Genomic DNA, 21,061 nt, shown 5'->3' on the forward strand with positions numbered 1-21,061 from the left:
GTTTTTTAATATATTTTGCTTTTTTAATGTTACATTTCAATATCACATCATATAGTATTCTGCTATATCAAATAAAGTTTTAAATGAAGGTTTGGGAGGACATCAGAACTTACCTACATGATTAGTACTATGCTTTTGTTTTGTTTTTCTTGCTAGCATGTTTCATTTTCATATTATAATTTTTTGTCACCAGACACAGACCTTTCCATGGATGTGTCTTAGTGTGTTATATTTTTCACATGCCTGCTTGAAAAAAGTTATTTTCTTCCACTGACTCAGTATGTCAAAACAATTATGCTGATTTGAAATCAAAACGAAACTGCTGGTTTCATTTTCATTTTTGGTATCACTATAAGCAGACCTTCTATGCAATTCTCTGTAGCTTTTCTTTTTCATTACCCTGCTTAAAGAAGTATAAACTTCAGTATTTAAGACTCAGTATGCCACTGAGCTCCAGCTGATGTGACAAGGAAACTGCTTTCTTGGTTTCTCTGTGATCAGTTGTGCTATGGCTGACACTCATCTATCCGTATACAATTACAGCTTTTATAGCTACTGAGTCCATATCGATCCTGTGTCTGTTCTCTACTGTATTCCTAGTTACTCTTTTACCAAGCAAAGCTCTCCAGGCCAACCTCCTTATGCCTTGGAAACAAGCTGTTTTACGATTTGCCATGCTGCCTTTCCTTTTTCCTCATGTCATCATTTTAATGCTGTGCCTGCATCTGAGTCAGCACAACTGCACCCTGGGAGTCACCCTTTGCCCCAGAGGTCCCCTTACCTCATCAATCTTCTTTGATTTCTCTGTAGCTTTTTCAGAACTGTAACCTATCTTCATCTTCTTTGGGGATCCAATTAGAGCCAAAATGTGTCCTGATGCACTCAGTTGTGTATCCGTAGATAAACTTCTGAATATTGTGGGACTTTCCAGAATTCTTACCCGTGTTCTGTCTGTAACCAGTTCTTATAGCATATTCCTTTCTACTCAGACCAGTTTGTGAATTCACACATTTTCATAAATTCAGGACCATCTAGACCAATCCTACAAGTTTTTAGAAGTCATAATCTATATCTCTATTTGTATGTCACTTTTAGTATGCCACCTTTCATACAGTATCACTTCTCTAGAATATCATACCCTGAGCTTTCCACTAACTTTTTGACTTTATTTAAAAAAAAATGATTTTTTGCACACAATCTATTTGAACTCTCTTATTTTTACCACCACGTACACTCAAAGGTACATACATTTCTTCCAACCCCTCACTATCAACAGTTGGACAGTTACCGATTTGCCACTTGCTCCTTCACCATGTCCTGAAGATGGCTTAATAAGCACAACTAGAACAGTTTTCTGTATATTTCTTTGATTGGCGCAGCATCCTTCACTACCCATTAAGGAATAACTATCACCAAGTATTAGTTCCTTGAACGCTGATCCTTTAAAATTTTGAAGCTTATATCAAATTCAAAAAATGAATTGCCTTAAAGCACGCTCAGCTTTTCCCATAATTGACAGATTTGCTTTGGTGAGCCTTATTTTTTTCCGATATAAATTCTTGTACCAATGTTTCAATTTTTTTTTATTTCCCCCTCTGTATACCTTTCTTTGCATTTAACCATTACCAAATCTAAAAAAGGCACTTAAATTTCTTAAACTTTAACCATAAGTATACAGTCTTACATGACAAATATATACAGATAAATATTTCTTAAATAGAAAGTTCCTTTATGTATGATTAAGTGAGTTATTAGTAGTTAGTACTTAGTAGGTATTTATGAATTTAATTATTGATGCACTGTATTTAGTTAAAAATGGCTTATGTATTTGGATTAACATGGACTGCCTGTAATTTGCAATATAAACTAGGCCTCTAAAATGAACTGCTAAGTGGTTGTCCACAAAAAGTGCAATACAAAAAGCATCATTTGACACTATGCCTGTGATATGTGCATAATTCACCCATATTTAAGGGAATATTTGAACTTCAATACTTTTTAGCCTTTTGGAGAAACAAAGACAGAGATATTCACAACTACAGTATACGGATACTTGACCCCTCTGACCATGTCAGGAACACCCAAAAGGCATCATGTTTATACATACATCCCCTTTATTCCACCTTTTACTAAAAGTGCCTTACCATTTATATGAATATACTGTACTGTACAGTATATGGACTCTTAACAGTTGTCTCCAAACAAGACAAAGGGCCAAATTTATCCTTAAAAATTTCACATATACTCCAGTTAAGTGAATAATTTTTGTTCTAAATACCTCCATTAATTTACTGAAGTCAGTCTTTCATAATTCCCTAGCAGAGTTTCTTTGGATACTCCTTCTTACCTGCCATACCATTGTCCCATTTCCCTGATGTTTGTCCAATTTATCAATCTTTAGCCTCCTATTCCTTCTCTTTCTGCCATTCACCCATGTATTTGAAGAAGGCCCCATAGGTGTATAATGTTTTCTTTCTGCTTTTCAGTGTGGAATTAATTAATACTTGTTTCTGTGCACATTTATACAGTATATGTATTTGATTGAAACATTTAATATGATTGTCAGCATTCTTATGATTTTGATGTTTTATCTTCTCTTTCAGATTCTGAGATGATATTTGAGAAGTCAACACAGTTGTTTAACAAATTTTAAAGATTCTGAAGACTTTTATGACTACAACAACCCAGTATTAGCAAATTTCTTGTCTGAAAAATTTGAATCATAAGAAGAGATGTGTTATACCATCAAAGGATTCCTTGTTGCTTTCTTCTTGCTCCTTCCTACGGTAAGGAAAACATCAAGAATGTTTTATTACATATTTATATTAATAAAATTACAGCTTACATTATTTGTTTACAGACATTTAGTTCCTGTATCAGATATTTGCAAAGTTTAAAAGGGCTGTTTTTTATCTGTGCTACATTTAGCATATTATACTATATTTTCTGAAGTACAGCAATTGTTTGGTTTTAGTGGAAGCACCACTATATTGATAGATATATTAAATGCCAATGTATCAAAGCATGGGAGGTGTTTCTAAGTGTAATTAATTGTTTTCTGCACATATTTAGGTACACAAATACTCAGTTAACCCTTCCCATTTATTTCAGACCATGTGTCATTTCACAATTATTGTATTTTTTTATAGGTGGTAAAATGTTTTCACAAAAGCATAACCTCATTTATGTGGCATGAGGCAAACTGTTATAGAATACTACAGTATATAACAAATGAACACTTAATAGTAATATAACTTGTGTTTTATCTTTAAAAAAAATCTCCTTTTTTCTAACACTTAACATTTAAATGATAAGCCTAAATTTTACGATTGTTTTTGAGACCTCTGTAATAAGCAAATCGAATGGAGGATCAGATGATTTTAGCACCTTAGTACAGTACATACAACATGAATGTAGGCTAAATGTTACACATGGGCAAATGAAATTACATTTCAGCACTTAAAAATTGAACAACGAAGCCTCAGTTTTAATATAATCCTAGTCTATATGATTTACAAAAGTATATCTTTAAGAAACTTTTTCTGATTATTTAATAAGGTTAATAATAAGGTTAATAAGGTTAAACCTTTTGGTTATTCACTGGAAAAGATCCTTTATTCTCATTGTATTGCATGCAGTATGTTCTACTGTATAATGTATAAACCTTAAACTATTGTGAGGAAGGTCTTTAAAACCTCTTTGTGTTCATGGTTGTAAAATATATGGGTTAGTTTAAATGAATAACATGTGGCTTCATTAATGTTTAAGCATAACTTTTCTTTTTAAAAAAAGTAACCTGTTATGTTATCTTAGCACAGATACTGTTCTTATAGATTGTCTGGTACTGACATATAGAAATATACAGGCTCAGACTAATCTTTAGTAGACTTGCAAAGTACAAACTCAAGATGTGAAAAATGCATACCAAATGGAACCAAATGCCATTATTTACTTGGTTTGTAAATTGTGACTGGCAAAGTTTACATTTAATCTGAAAGTAAATCAACTTTCAGAAGGGAAAAAGATGCAAGATAACTCAACAGAAAATAAAGTTTTGAGTTTTTAACGAAAACATTTGAAAAAGAAAATCTTGCAGTTTTGTAATAACATAAGAGTTACCTACTCCATGATTATATACTGTATATACAGTATGTTCACTGAACATCACTGTTTATGCATATATGTTTTTATGGAAAATACCTTTTGAAGAATTAGCAATAATAAAGTATGACCATGTTGGTAAAGGTTTTATGTTTCATTGGTGCTTAATAGTAATATTAATCATGTATTTAATTTGTTTGAAGAAATTGAAAAAAAATGTGTTTTGTGGGGTCTTCTTCATTTTTTTTCATACATATCTTTATTGTAGAATCACATGGCTCACTTCATGTGCCACTGTTGTTATTCTCAGCTCCATTCACCCCAGGTACCCTAAATGACTGTTGGTTCATTTCTCCACCCAGATCAACATTCCATCTAATCCTGATCCCAGCTTCAGTCATCATCTACTGGACTGCTTTTAATTTGAGTTTTTGGCAGTTTGCAAGTCTCTTCTGTGATCTGCAAAAATCTTGCATCTGCTACGTTCGACAAAAATCTATAGAGTTTATCAGTGACTTTATAATTATCTCCCTTGATTCCCCTCTTTTTTCCCTGTTAGCCATGTTAGCCACATCAATTCCATCACTTGTAATTATTTAGGGAGAAAGGATTTAATAATCATTAGGTCAGTCCCCCATGCCTCTGCTATTCCTAGCTTTAACAGCTTGACCTAAGGTGGACTTCTTTTACTATTCCATAACAAATCACACTGTTTACCCCATCAAGCTGGGCGCCTGGGTTTTTAAACCTGGCCTCTCAAGCACTATTAAAATCATGCCTCTTGACTCAACTCTGGCATCTCTTCAGAATTTCCTAGAGAAGTTTTACTTTGCACTTCATTTAACATTTGTCTCTAGGAGCAACCAAACCCTTTTCAACACCTTAGCTGAAGTGCTCTACTGAATCCTCTCTAATAATTAGATACTCCTCTTTCGTCTAGATTTTTTCAATTAATTTTCCCAGCTTTCCTCATGCAAGCCTGTTTAAAAAAATTGAGCCCTGCTTATAGTGGATAAAATATCTGGTCTACATGCAGTCATCACATTTCTTGGAATTATTCTCAGTCCTAAAATTCTTCATGATAAGATAGATAGATAAGACTTTATTAACCCTGTAGGGAAATTGATGTGTTACAGCAGTCCAATAAAAAATAAAAAATAAATACATAGGTGTGTGCAAAATGTGATGATCATAGTCACTGTACAAACAATAAAATATGTGCAAAATGTGCATAGGTTTATACAGACTGATTGTCCAACATGGATGGTGTTAAAGGCACTGGAGAAGTCAAAGAACATAACTCTCACAATGCTCATAAGCTTAAATATGTTCATTTTTACTTTCCTACCTACATGTACTTGTCATCTAAATCATGCAGAAAAAAACTTCTTTTTGCTGGGTCTCCATAACTACAACATGTGAATCATTCTACAAGACCAATCATTGATTTTGCATCCCTTTGATCTTTCCTCATCAGTCTCTTCCTTCCATCACTACTAACAGCAACATTCATCTAATCATCATCTTGAGCTTGAGACAAACTCCAACTTTTATGAATGTAGCACATTCTGTTCACCTTGGAGGCTTTTATTAAGTTAAGTGGTTCATTTCACACTGGCCTTCTATGTTTTCGTCCATTTTCTTGTTGGAATTTCTTCTACCTTTAAATTATACCCAGTCATTGCAGCTGACTTTTTTGGGGCCACAACTAGAAATAAAAGTCCTTCATTATTATAATCATCCACATCATAAAAAAGAGATTGTTCTCCAAGCTAATTGAGAAATTACACAGTGGTTCCATATGGCTTTTTATTTCTTATTGTCACTACTTTTAGCACAGGCCATCTCAGTAGTATAGCTGACAGTCGTTCTCATTCTCAGTTTCAGAAATTCAAAACCTTTGTTTTCGAACCCAGTCTGGATCCTTGTCTAATTACTCTTTATTCTGATCTAATCTTCCTCTGAGTCCTAATTACCAATGACCACAAATGCCATATAATATGGAACTGCATCTAACTCCCTTAGTTACCTTGTAGATACAAGTCTGCATTATGTAACAAAAGCACACTTTCACCACAACAATTCTGCACTTACTACGACAAAATGTTTTTGATTGATAATATGCTGTTTTGTGTGTTTCTGAGTAATTTTGTGTAAATGTTTTTAAGCATTTTTTCTTCACATGGTTTTATTTTTGAAACACTTCAGGTTCATTTGGGTAATATTTATTTGTTCTTTATACAGTAAACAGTCATGTGGAAAAGAAAGTACACCCTCTTTCAATTCAATGGTTTCACATATCAGGGCATAAATAACAATCGTTTGGTCTTCACCAACTTCTATAATTAGACAAATCTAGCCTCAGAAAACAGACAACACATAACAGATTTCACTATGTCATTATTTATTCAACAAAAAGTAAGCCAAAATGCAGAAACCATGTGGGAAACATTAAGTATACCCTTACTGTTTCCATAGGAATTAAGGTAATTAGCAGCCGGGTGCTGCTAATCAAATGCACTTGATTAGTTGATCATCAGGAAGTGTGTCCACCTCTATAAAAGCAGAACTTTTGGCAGTTTGGTGGTCTGGAGTTTTCAGCTGTGTGCTAACACCATGCAAGGAGCAAAGACATTGGCAATGAACTCAGACAAGCAGTTGTTGCTACTCATCAATCTGGGAAGGGTTATTAGGCCATTTCCAAACAATTTGAAATCCATCATTCTACAGTGAGAATGATTATTTACAAATGGAGAACATTCAAGACAGTTGCTAATCTTCCCAGGAGTGGGTGTCTCAGCAACTTCACCCCAAGTTCAAACCGTATAATGCTCAGAGAAATCACAGAGAACCCAAGAGCTACATCTAGGGATCTGCATGTCTCAGTTAACATGTTAAATGTTAAAAGTTCATGACAGTACGATCAGAAAAAGACTGAACAAATATGGCTTTCATGGAAGGATAGACAGGAGAAAGCCCCTTCTCTCCAAAAAGAACATGGCAGCACAGCTTAGGTTTGCAAAGTTGCATCTGAAGTGTCCTTTGAACAGATGAGACCAAAGTGAAGATGTTTCGTCATTATGCACCAAGCCATGTTTGGCAAAAAACAAACACGGCTTATCACTGCAAACACCTCATACATACCATCTAGCATGGTGGTGAGGTGATTTGGGCTTGCTTTGCAGCCACAGGACCAGGGCACCTTTCAGTCATCGAGTCGACCATGAACTCCTCTTTATACCAAAGTATTCTAGAGACAAATGTGAGGCCATCTGTCTGACAGCTAAAGCTTGACTGAAATTGGGTCATGCAACAGGATAATGATCCCTAGCACACCAGCAAATCTACAAGTGAATGGCTGAGTCCAGACCTCAACCAGATTGAGATGCTGTGTCGGGACACAGAAAGAGAGAGCTTAAGAGAGCTGTGCATAAACGAATGCCCTCAAACATAAATTAACTGTTGTAAAGAAGAGTTGGCCAAAATTCCTCCAAAACGATGTGAGAGGCTGCTAAACTCATACAGAAAATGATTACTTCAGGTTAATGCTGCTAAAGGTGGTTCTACAAGTTACTGAATCATGGGGTTTACTTAGTTTTTCACACATGGCTTCTGCATGTCGGCTTATTTTTTGTTAAATAAATAGTGGCATAGTGGAATCTATTATGTGTTGTTTGTCACCTGAGGTTAGATTTACCTTATTTTAGGACCTGGTAAGGACCAGATGATTTTTTATGTCCTGATACATAAAGCCATAGAATTGTTGCATTCACTATTCACTTAGCTGCATGGAAAAGATCTATGACATTGGTTCTCAATATTTGATGCACAATGCCCCCTTTTCAGTTAACACAACACCACAGCCTCCCCCTTGGTGTAAAGGATAACAGTTTATTTAAACATTAAAAAAGATAAATTTCAGTTGCTACTAATGAACTTAATCTTACATGAATGAAAAATATTTTTTACTTAAAAAACAAACATATTCCAGGTGGTGTGATTCAAATTCACATTTGAACATCTGTTTATTTAGGAGTTTGCCTCAAACATTATCTATGTGAGCTTATAGATAATGCACATTTGCCACAAGTTTTGAAATTCTTGGCTCTGTGAAATAGTAGTATAATGAGTCACTTTCAATATCAAGTCAAGGTGCTTTTTTGATCATTGAAAACTCCAGCCACACTAAGACAGGAGGATGAAAATGGGATGAGGATGCACATAGCTTGTTCTTCTGGTGATTATGCTTTAATATTGAAAGAAAGAAAATGTAACAGGGCTTAGTTTTATAATGTTGCCACTAGGGAAGATATTATTTGTTGTTATTGTGTGTTTCATTGTCTGTATTAACTCTGCTTACGTGTGATTATATGGTGAATAGCCACATGTTTACTCAAATCCAAGGAAATGGGAACCAAAGTAATTGCAGTTTTCATAAAAAAATTAATTAACTGTTTTTGTTATAAAATAATTGATTGGATCAGACTTTGTCGATGAGATTTTTCTAACTAAAATTTGTTTCAAAGAATTTGCTGGTTGGATGTATCATTATTCTTGCTGCAGGAAAAGCAAACTTCCTGCAGATTATATGGAATGGATTTGTAGTGACTCTAGAAATATAGACAAATTCTGCTTGTTGTTGGCTGTGAATGGGGTTGATCAACACTGACAATTTCGAATTCAGTGGAACCTGTATTGCAACTTTGGAACCTGTATTGCAAATTATCTGTGGCATATGGACACCTATGACAAACTGAACCTTAAGGCATAGATAGTAGATGGCTTTTCAAAGTGGATTATCTGGATAGAAGCACATAAGACATCACAAAAAGTGATCCCAAGGTTGTTGCAGGCAAACCAAAAATGTAGGAGTGGGAGTGTTGCTGTTTGACAGCACGACTTGAACAGAACTTAGCAGCCAGCTGCCAAGAACTTTGGAGCATGTGCTCCCCTACTGATGTATTTCTGATGCCTCTTACAGCAAAATGAAAATAAGGCAACCAAGTAAATACAGCAATTACATTTCTCTTAAAGAGAAACCACTTTTTTCATTTGGAGTTAACTATGATGATAAAATGCATGTTTAAAGGTCATGACATTTAATTGAAAATGTCTGTTAAATTGTTAACCATAGTAGCAATTGTGTTTGTATGCAAAATACATTTGGAAAATAACCTTTTGCCACAACATCAAAGGATTATACTACAGTATATGGCAGTTTCCTGTTAAGACGAGAGGTTACTTTCCCAAATACTTTTCAAAATAATTTTAGAAAGTAACATCTTACCATTACATCAAATGTTTATGCTACTTAATGAACTGGACAAATAGTGTACTGTATGTCCTTGATGAAGTCTTCAAAAGGCAGTATTCAAAAGGCCTATCAAAAGTCCTATGTAGAAAAGAAGTCCTTAATAGGAGTTTATGAAGTCCTAATTAGGAGATAAAAAGTTTTTATTAGAAGAAAAAGTCCTATGTTGAGTTTTATTATTTTTTTAGTTTTTCCTTGTGGCACAAGGACACTGCCGTAAGGACCTAACATTCTTGTTTAAATTGTGTGTTATTTGTTTAATCACTTTGTTTTGAAAATCTGAAAATCAGATCACACTTTAGGAGCAATTAATGCAGGAATGTACTGTAGATGACACCAAAGGGTTCACAAATGTTTGCTCACCATTGTAAAGAAAAAACAGCAAGTATTCTGTCCTTCATTTTCTACAAGTGTTTCAATGAAACTGCAAGCATTTAATTTTTCATTACACTACAGAGAAACACTATATATATAAAGAACAAATAATTAAAATTACTGATCTTATTGCTTGCACAGCAAGTGAAACTAAATGAACCTTAAGTGAAAACGATATATCATAAATCAAAAACATTGTCGTAAATATTTGCCGTTGGTAATTATGCACTTAAAGAAGCTACAGCTGTAAGCCATTTCTTGAAAGCCATTAAAATCACCATTGGCCTCTTTTTTGGGTTTTTACATGTTTATTTGCTTTAAATAACTTTAAAAAATAAATTATTTTTATTTATTTTATTTTATTATTTTTTTAAAAAAATAAAGTATTCTTTAAAGCCACTATGACTTATATATATATTTTTAAAAATCAAAAATAAAATTATCAATTTTCTAATTATTTATACAATACTCAATTACTGTAATTAAAAAAGAAAATGTTAAATTAAAAAAGTAAGACATTTTTAAATTTTAAAAATGTGTTACTGTACAGTATGATTAATGCAGGAGAGCACTAATGAATTAATAAACATTCAATTTTTACAGTTAAAATAAAATTTTACTATATTACCATAAATGACAACCATACACAATCTGTGATACATTAAGGATTCACTGTGCCAATACTCAATAGACATCTTCAAATACATTTAATTCTTGGGTGTATTAAGTTTCTTAGGATAAAATCATCAGAAAATAATAATATAGTCAAATGAACAAACATATTATCAGGGAGGCAGGGATCAGCGGAGTGCAAAGACTTACAATAAAATAATTTACCCTTGACAGAAAAGAATACTAATATTTATATTTTTTTCTATTTAAAAAGTGCTAGACATTGTCAATGTTTGAAAATAATTAGAATTAACTTCACTTGCAATAAAATTGACATAATTACGTCAAAACAAAGAAGGGCACTGCAAATTGCAAAATCAGTAGTTAAGGTATTCTCTGAAGCATGGAACTACACAAAGAGTATTTGGTCATTGGTACGTACAGATGCAGCCATTCAAAACAAGCAGGTGATACCGCATTATTTTGCGGTGCGCTTTACGCAGTCTACCGCGAGTTACCGTAAATTATCCTATAGTACCACAAGTAAAATAATAGTATCCGGAATTTCTGCAAGGTGGGGCTAATAAAGCTCAACCTCTCATGTTTGAGCTGTCGCCATCAAAGTCTTTAACGAAGATATTACTAATAGTATTAATAATGAATGACCTTGGACAAGCTGTAAACTCAAAGTATTGCCCTGGTCCACGTTCTTTTTTTCATTGACCGTCTTTGTAAAAGTAACACCACAGCATTTCGCAATCACGCATTTGTTTCAAATCATGCAAAGTACAGCAATGTTTGAGAATCTCCGATTCATCATGCCTTTCACATGCTCATAAAAGAGATTGATTTAGGAACATAAACATATTACAGTATGCAAACTGTACTGTATACAGTATGTATATGTATATTTAATGTCTTTACTGTGCCCGTTTAAGTATTGAATATTTATATGGAATTCTACCACTGAAGGGAAATCTTAGTAGCTGAGCATAAAAGAATAGGAGCATACTGTAACGCATGTTAAGGCCATAAACGATATTAATTTTGGAACTTAAACATACAGTATATGGCTGGTCTCTGTACTTTAAAGAAAACATACACACCAGTATTCCATTTCTCCCTAAACATTTTAAGCATCGAAGTCTTTAACTAACGTGATACCGGAGTCAACAAGCATACTTTTAGAATTTGAATAAAAGGGAATATAATATCGTGTATCTAAAGAAATTAATAACGATATAATTATACTCATGTACCGCAACACAAGAATTGTGTTGCCAAATCCGGCCGAAGCCATGACTTTTTTTTTAACAAACATTTCTTTGAAAAAATAAAACGTTTCCCTGGCTCAGAGATTAAATAAAACTTCACTCGCACCAAACAAATTTATATTTCTATATATCACAACATGATCAAATTTAAGTCATTTTAATAACAATGAATAGTCACCTAGGCGTTACAATATAAACATTTATACTGATTTAAATCGCCTTTATTTAAAACCCATAAATAAAGCTGATACTGCTTAGACTTTTAATTATTTAAAACTATATTACAGCGCCACAATGCACAATGCAACAGAAATCGCTATCTTTGTCTTCTGCGTACTAGTGTTCACCTCTCTGTCCAGCAAATTAACAATAGTAATAATAATGAACTTTATTGTGTATGGCGCCTTTAAAGGTGGCACCTCAAAGCGCTTTTATAGGATGAAAACAATAACAACAATACTGTTAGGCTGGGCAAACGATTGTTTTTTTTAAAGAAATACAAAATGAGATATAATGATGTGCTCCGGCTTAGACATTAACGAAGAGCATAACACGTGGGCGTCGTAGCGGCTCTGGCTTTTTCATCTACTGTATACACTGCAAGTACAACCCCCTCTCTGCGGGAGTGCTGGCTGTGACGAATTAAACCGGTTTCGCAGGTATTTTCAAAGTTGAAGGGGGTGAGATTTCCAACGAAAGACACCTCCCCCCCTCCACAACCACCCATTAAGTACAGTACTTACTAGTTAAGAAGGCAAGGCTCCTCAATGAAATCGCTTTAACATGCTAATACGTTGTTGTAACAGTCTGGGCGTGGCAAGCCGACTACGGGGAAAGGAGCCCTTTCTTCCAAGAATGTTTAGCCTTTGTCACTAATGAAACCACTAAATAAAGACATAAATATAAAAATCTTAAGATTTTTAAAATACATGACTTTGCTAAAATTTATTTAAAAATAACGATTACAAATGCCAGCAGAGAGAGAGAACAGGGGAGGGATGTGGGTTTTGCATAAGGGGTGGGGCTATTGAAATGAGCTCTATTTGGGAATGTGAAGTTACATGTTCTGGCTGTTTGTGAATTATCGTTGTTGAGTATGGAGTGTTGAGGTATTGATTTTGTGTAATGCTTTATGTTGAAAATTGAGGTGGATTTTGTTTATGATAAAGAGGATAAACTGGGATGGGAGGAGGGTTTGGTTTTGCATAAGGGGCGGGATTATGATAAATTGAGGAATTTGAGAGAGTTTGCGGGCTATTTTTGGTTTGTATTACGAATAACTCATACAAGATATTGAGATTTGTTGATAATTGGAGGACGGTTTTGCTTTAATGGTTTGATATATTTGATTTTGTATTGTGGTTGTTATCTATGTTTTTGTTGGTTGGTCGTTATTATGTTTATTGTGTCATTTTTGATTATTGGATGTAATAATCAAAAGAGAGAGAGAGCGAGCACCTTCTTTTTACTTTTGTAGCCAAAGGGCCTTGCAGATCAGATTCCCTTCCCCCTACGGAAAGACAGACACATGTTTTCACAGTTTAGAAGTCTGGAAAGATTAGATTTAGAAGCCCGTGGAAAGATTAGATTGTAATCATTTTTATTTTTGAAATACATTTTAGAAAAGTGTAATCTATACTAAAAAGCTGTACACCACCTGCTATAAAGATACATATTGTAATACTTTCGGGTTTGGATAGGACAGACACAAGAACTCAGACTTCAGAACTCAGAACTCAGACTTGCGGAGTTAAAGCAAGTTAAAGTTAAAGCACCTTGAATTGAATTGAGAGAGAGAGCACAGCCAGGACAGACAGGCAAATAACATACACTCCAGAGACATTCACTACATACAGTGGTGTGAAAAAGTGTTTGCCCCCTTCCTGATTTCTTATTTTTTTGAATGTTTGTCACACTGAAATGTTTCAGATCATCAAACAAATTGAAATATTAGACAAAGATAACAGAAGTAAACACGAAATGCAGTTTTTAAATGAAGGTTTTTATTAAGGGAAAAAAAAATCCAAACCTACATGGCCCTGTGTGAAAAAGTGATTGCCCCCTAAACCTAATAACTGTTTGGGCCACCCTTAGCAGCAACAACTGCAATCAAGTGTTTGCGATAACTGGCAATGAGTCTTTTACAGTGCTGTGGAGGAATTTTGGCCCACTCATCTTTGCAGAATTGTTGTAATTCAGCCACATTGGAGGGTTTTCGAACCTTAACCGCTTTTTTAAGGTCATGCCACAACATCTCAATCGGATTCAGGTCAGGACTTTGACTAGGCCACTCCAAAGTCTTCATTTTATTTTTAAGCCATTCAGAGGTGGACTTGCTGGTGTGTTTTGGATCATTGTCCTGCTGCAGAACCCAAGTGCGCTTCATCTTGAGGTCACGGACAGATGGCCGGACATTCTCCTTCAGGATTTTTTGGTAGACAGCAGAATTCATGGTTCCATTTACCACAGCAAGTCTTACAGGTCCTGAAGCAGCAAAACAGCCCCAGACCATCACACTACCACCACCATATTTTATTGTTGGTATGATGGTCCATTTCTGAAATGCTGTATTACTTTTACACCAGATGTAATGGGACACACACCTTCCAAAAAGTTCAACTTTTGTCTCGTCAGTCCACAGAGTATTTTCCCAAAAGTCTTGGGGATCATCAAGATGTTTTCTGGCAAAACTGAGATGAGCCTTTATGTCCTTTTTGCTCAGCAGTGGTTTTCATCTTGGAATTCTGCCACGCAGGCCATTTTTGCCCAGTCTCTTTCTTATGGTGGAGTCATGAACACTGACCTTAACTGAGGCAAGTGAAGCCTGCAGTTCTTTGGATGTTGTTGTGGGTTTTTTTCTGACCTCTTGGATGAGTCGTCGCTGGGCTCTTGTGGTAATTTTGGTTGGCCGGCCACTCCTGGGAAAGTTCACCACTGTTCCATGTTTTCGCCATTTGTGGATAATGGCTCTCACCGTGGTTCGCTGGAGTCCCAAAGCTTTAGAAATGGCTTTATAACCTTTTCCAGACTGATAAATCTCAATTACTCTGTTTCTCATTTGTTCCTAAATTTCTTTGGATTGCAGCATGATGTCTAGCTTTTGAGGATCTTTTGGTCTACTTCACTTTGTCAGGCAGGTCCTATTTAAGTGATTTCTTGATTGAGAACAGGTGTGGCAGTAATCAGGCCTGGGTGTGGCTAGAAAAATTGAACTCAGCTTTCCAAAGATGTGATAAACCACAGTTGATTTATGTTTTAACAGGGGGGGCGGCAATTACTTTTTCACACATGTATTTTTGGATTTTTTTTTCCCTTAATAATAAAAACCTTCATTTAAAAACTGCATTTTGTGTTTATTTGTGTTATCTTTGTCTAATATTTCAATTTGTTTGATTATCTGAAACATTTCAGTGTGAAAAACATGCAAAAAAATAAGAAATCAGGAAGGGGGCAAACACTTTTTCACACCACTGTATCATGAAACATTTGCACATATTGTTAAATTATTACTTCTTTTCAGGAAGTTAAAAAAACACTTGAATTACTTATCCATTCTCTCGAAATAAAATTATTTTTCAAGCAATGCAACTAACGTCGGGCAACGTGTTTTTTTAATCCAACATTGACAGCCACATCTTAAATCTTGTCAGTCAGCTCTTTTTTCTCTATTTGAATTGTGGCGATTCAAACGACTTGGGATAACAAACGATATTGGTTTTGGAACATAAACATACAGTATGTAAACTGTATATGGCTGGTCTCGGTAATTTAAAGAAAAAATACACACCAGTATTCCATTTCTCCCTGAACATTTTAAGCATCACAGTCTTTAACTAACGTGAAATAACGTGTATAAAAAGTGGTAGTTTTAAGCTTTTCTGCGAATACCCTCGAGTCAACAAGCATACTTTTAGAATTTGATTAATAGGGAATATAATTAATAATAATAATAATAATAATAATAATAATAATTGCTTACACTTATATAGCGCTTTTCTGGACACTCCACTCAAAGCGCTTTACAGGTAATGGGGACTCCCCTCCACCACTAATTTGCAGCATCCAACCTGGATGATGCGACGCCAGCCATAGTGCGCCAGAAAGCTCACCACACATCAGCTATCAGTGGGGAGGAGAGCAGATTAATGAAGCCAATTCATAGATGGGGATTATTAGGAGGCCATGATTGATAAGGGCCAAGGGGAAATTTGGCCAGGATGCCGGGGTTACACCCCTACTCTTTTCTTAAAAACGCCCTGTGATTTTTAATGACCACAATGAGTCAGGACCTCGGTTTTACGTCTCATCCGAAGGATGGCGCCTGTTTACAGTATAGTGTCCCCATCACCATACTAGGGCATTAAGACCCACATGGACAGCAGGGTGAGGGCCCCCTGCTGGCCCCACTAACACCTCTTCCAGCAGCAATATAATGTGGAATCGTGTATCTAAAGAAATTAATAACGATATAATTTGGTTTCCGTCAAAGCGCAATGAATTAGTGACAATGAATTAGTGTATGATCTATAGTTGAAATCTGAGCCTAAATAAAAAGAAAAAGCATTTTCAGAGAGCAAGTACGCTGTGTTTATGTAGAATAAGTGATTAGGTTTATGAGCAATCTAATTACTTATTCATTTAAAACGCTATATAAAATAAAGTTTATTATTAATTTGCTGGACAGAGTTGTGAACATTATTATGCATAAAACAAAGATAACGATTTACGTTAAAAGACATTTAATTAAACACGGGTTTGTGATTTGAATGGAAATGGGGGTGACGGGAACTCTTAATCTAAATAAAAATATAATAAATAAAACAGGTTTCGATAGTTAATAACCACTTTTTATGCACGAAAAACGGGTGATTTTTCTTCCTCCTGATCAGTTTAGAAATCTGTGTATGCTGTAAGGTTTTTACTTCTTAATTAAACACACGTTTCGAATAGAAAGAAATCCTCTTCCTGGTACAGTATGTATTGCAGACCAGCATGTCTTTTGTCTCCAATCAGAGGGGTGTCAGATGGTGTCAGCCAATCACCATTCTGAAGCCCTACCGTAATCTCTGGTATAGGGATACCCCAGAATTCTGTCCCATAGTTTAGATAGATGATAGATACTTTTATTGATCCCCTTGAGGGAAATAAAGTAAATCATTTTCATTTTAGGAAATTATTAAACGCTCGGTTAAAAGCAAAGGAGATTGTCTGTTATAGTGGACATAAAAACAATAGTTTGCTGCGGCGTTATTGGAAACCCAAATTTAAAAATAATTGCTGGCATTATATCCTAGAAGACACAGACCGGCGCCAGACCGGGAGAATGCCCGCAGCATAAAAGAAAATGCCTGATGAACTAGGGATTGGACAGTTTCCAAGTACTTGTACAATCGATGGAAATGTTCAAATAAATGTGCAAAAGAAATAAACAAAATAATCATTTATTTCTTTATCATATTGGCTAGCTAATGTCCTCTCTTTGCTAGTAAGTGGCTGTGTTTCTGCGTTGGGTAGCAACGGGTGACTGTTCTCAGGCGGAAGATGTCAACAGCTTAATTTTCATGTTAAATAATTTTTTTAAATTAAAATTCATTCTATACAGCAATCGCATATTTGGGTACCGTTTCATAAAATTTTCATGCTTAAAATGTTTAGGGAGAAATGGAAGACTGGTGTGTATTTTTTCTTTAAACTACCAAGAGCAGCCATACACAGTACAGTTTACATACAGTAATGTTTATGTTCCTAAATTAATATCGTTTATGACCTTCAGATGCGTTATGCTCCTCTTCTTTTTATGCTCAGCTACTAAAATTTCCCTTTAGTGGTAAAATTCCATATAAATATTCAATACTAAGTGGATTAAAATGTGCACAGTAAAGAGATTAAATGATTAAATCTTTTCACTACCAACCAATGCACCACCAGTGCCCCTGTTGGTCATTTTGGCCAGCCAATCACTTACCGCGGTGCCCTGCGGTGGCTTGTGGGTAGTTTCCCGTACCGCAGGCACATCATTGTACTTGTGTGGGGTTTGATCACATTTTACTTCCTTCTTGCTAATAATATCAGCGACAGGTTGATGAGGTTCAGTCAGTAGGTGATGAAAGTGAATTGTGTTCCAGTAGGTTTTTTGTGAAAGTTTCAGTTATTGAACACAACCATCTTTTTTCTTATTTTGATGGAAAGGCAAAATACTTAATGATAAGGATTTTATATGCTAAGTATTTTCCGATTTTTTAATTAATCTTACATTAATTACTGACTGTCATGCACTTGAGTATCTGTTTTATTAAAGCACTAAATGAACTCATTAGCGAGAGATGATTGGGCACAGGAGATGAGGAGAATAGATTAACCTATTGAAAGTCAAGTCTGGTGAAAATGAAACATTGCATAGGAAGGAACCAATGTGCTCTGCTAAACAAGAACAATGCCTTTGTGCCATCAGCATATTGGGAGATGGCCTATGATGTTCACAGCAAACAAATTATAATATGCGGTACTACTGTACATGAATCAAATCCTGAGCACTCATGCTAATATGATAACAGTCCAGCAGGTAACATTCAAAACCATTGCATGAATACTGTTTGTGTTACAGTGGCTTTCTTGTGAGATGAGAATATGACGGCTATACAGTACTCTAGAAGCCTTGCCAGACATGAACCACATTTAACAGTGAACAGTCAAAATTGTTCAGGCTCTTGAGACAAATTAATTTACCTATGTAATGCTGGTCATCAAATTTAAATAGAAAATGAAATATTTTTGTTGTGACAGTTTTGTGATTTTGTGATAAGTTGTGTATAAGTTTTTAAAAAGAACATTTTGGGGAATGCTTTTTAAGGATGCATTATGACTTATAGATGAGAATATTAAGGAATGCTAGTTCTAAAAATGAAACATTTGTCTGATCTTAGCAGCTCTGAATCCAGTAGGTCTCTGACCAATGGAAGCTTGTTATTTACAGAACCCCTCAGTATATCATCATATTTTCAAAACATTGTACAGATTGTTGGGTTTAGTAAATAAATTCTGTGAGGAAACATTGAAAAGGAAAAATGGATATTCGTAGTAGTTCACTAGGAATAACTCCCAAGAATTAAGTATACCGAATGGTTGATGTAGTGTTTTAGTCACAATAAAATTTGGCTTAACTCATTTGGCTGAGGGCTAACCTCCTGGCCTAAGATGAGGATGGTAGTACCCTCTGGCAGATTGAGGAGTGACCAAGGGATAACTGCAACCTTGAAATAAGGTGGATTTGGGATGAAAGAAGACATATGGGAATAATGGGAATAATGTATAGTATGTATAATGTTTTAGGTGAGAAAATTGTCAGGAGTGAATTTGAATTACTAACAGTTGAGACTGATTGAACTTGGATGTTGTAATGTCTCTGAACTTTCATGATATACTCCATAAATACCGAAACCAGATAGTGGTTACTTTTAGAAATAGTAAATAGTAAATGTTGTGAATTTTGATCATTTAAAGAAAGTAAAGATTAACTGTTATCCTTGTTTAAGCAATGGAAAAGAAAAGATGTTTTGAGTTGTTTATACTGGATATTTGTGTAACATGGTTTTGTAAAGTTTCTGTAAACCTACTGTATGTATCTAAAGGACATATATAAAATGACAGTTGTCATTTTTTATTTTACTAGAAATGGTACATCGTTGTTGATGATTTTGTAGACCATGTTATGTTGGCGTCACACTACTTGACTCCTCACGACTTCTTAGTTGGAGAATATTTCAAATTTAGCGACTGCAGTTGCTGAATCTCGCTGCCTTTACTGTCCTAGAGGGTGACAAAATATATGACTAGGAATTGCAGAGGGTGACTACACGATTCCCTCGACTTTTCATCACGGTTCTAAATCTTTTATTGCGCCACAAAAGTACCGCGAGGTCACCTCATTTTGGCAGCCAATCAACGTGGAGCACACCGGAATAAGAAGAGGAGCACCGAACAACATGGAGAGCAAGCAAACTTTGTCGTGGTACGACAAACACGAAACATCATATTAACAAATATGTCATTGCTGAAAACAGTAAATCTTTAATTTCTACTTTGTAATGTCTGTAGCAGTATTATCATTTTTTCTGATTTTATACGCTAAGCAAAACTGGATCAAGCAGTACAAGTTAGATTATTGCAGTAAGTGGTGTTGATGGAAATGTATGGTGGGCTCTTCACCCTGGCTTAGATTAGTGACCAGTGAATTTTGTTGACCAGTGGAAAAAAAAAGTTGCACTGATACAATGATGGATTTTTGGAAATAATACTACAGTATATGCATGTGACAAAATTGCAATCTGGGTACTTTTTGCAATTTTAATATGCATGTGAACTCTCCTATCTCTTCAGCCACAGTCAATTTCTTAGCTACTTCGGATTGTTTGCATTAAGCTTAATTTAAATGAGCATGGCCTTATACTTAGTTATTTCTTGTGTAGTGGGCATTTCAAACTAACAAGCATTTGAATTGAACATTTCTAATCATATGTGTGTCCTACAGGACGTGGAAGTTCCTCCAACGTCTGATGATAGTAAGTGCAATATAACCTGCAGAATAAATTTGGTGAATCCAATGAATATATTGACTCTGCATTTCAGTTTCTTTTACCTGAGGATTCTGTTGCTCAATACAATGATACCCTAATAACAATATTGTATCTTCTATGCAAACCTATCCCATTTCTTTTGGTTTTTTTTCTTCCTGGTATTAAGTTAAATGTACTTTATAAAAGCAGCAGGATGGTGTTTTAAGTATTTCTGGAGAAACATTAGGATGACTGTTGATCTACCGGTTTATGAACAAAATCAAAAGACCAATAGCAATGCCCTTATGCTGTTCAGATCATTTTTCTTTTCCAGTCTGATTAACCTGCAAATAAGTTAGCTTTTCCTCCCTCTGCTAAACAGCTAGTTAAAATGTAACCTTCAGCATGTATCGTGTGTTCTTTGCTCATGTTCAGGTAGCTTTTTCAGCCTTGTGTCCATTTGGTATTGACCAACTGTAATCAATCAGTCCCCAAAATCGTAAGTTGTTCCTTTAAGATTAATGACTGCTGGTATTATGCCAATTCCCAGTTAGCCTTTTCTTGCAGAAGTTCTGGAATGGCACGTCAATTACAATCCAAGCTTGCATTTAATGAGCTCTTTTAGTCAGGGTTTGGGCAGAGGTGGTATCCAAACAGTTCTTATTAAGATGTTAAATTATTTGCTGATGGGTTGTTACTCTACATTAATTGATAAACCTCTCCTTCTGGACTTATGTGCAACATGTGATAATGTTACTCACAGCATCCTGGGGGATCACATTGAGAATTATCTAAGATCACAGGTGTAGTCTGCTCTCTGAAGGCACCAGTTCTGT

At 35.1% G+C, this 21,061-nt stretch overlaps 1 protein-coding gene across 9 annotated transcripts in view; it reads left to right on the forward strand.

The window, feature by feature from the left end:
• The window catches only part of LOC102696776 (pituitary adenylate cyclase-activating polypeptide type I receptor), a 142,871-nt gene that overhangs the window by 13,350 nt on the left and 108,460 nt on the right, over positions 1-21,061 (forward strand). For all 9 annotated transcript variants that reach the window (XM_069191203.1, XM_015354276.2, XM_015354279.2 and 6 more), the window contains one exon: positions 2,604-2,786. In XM_069191203.1, the coding sequence (XP_069047304.1) occupies positions 2,733-2,786 (54 nt within the window). In that variant the 5' untranslated portion in view covers positions 2,604-2,732. The remainder of the gene's footprint in view (positions 1-2,603; positions 2,787-21,061) is intronic.

The sequence above is a fragment of the Lepisosteus oculatus genome, chromosome 6 (genome assembly GCF_040954835.1).
Source record: "Lepisosteus oculatus isolate fLepOcu1 chromosome 6, fLepOcu1.hap2, whole genome shotgun sequence".
Classification (NCBI taxonomy): domain Eukaryota; kingdom Metazoa; phylum Chordata; class Actinopteri; order Semionotiformes; family Lepisosteidae; genus Lepisosteus; species Lepisosteus oculatus.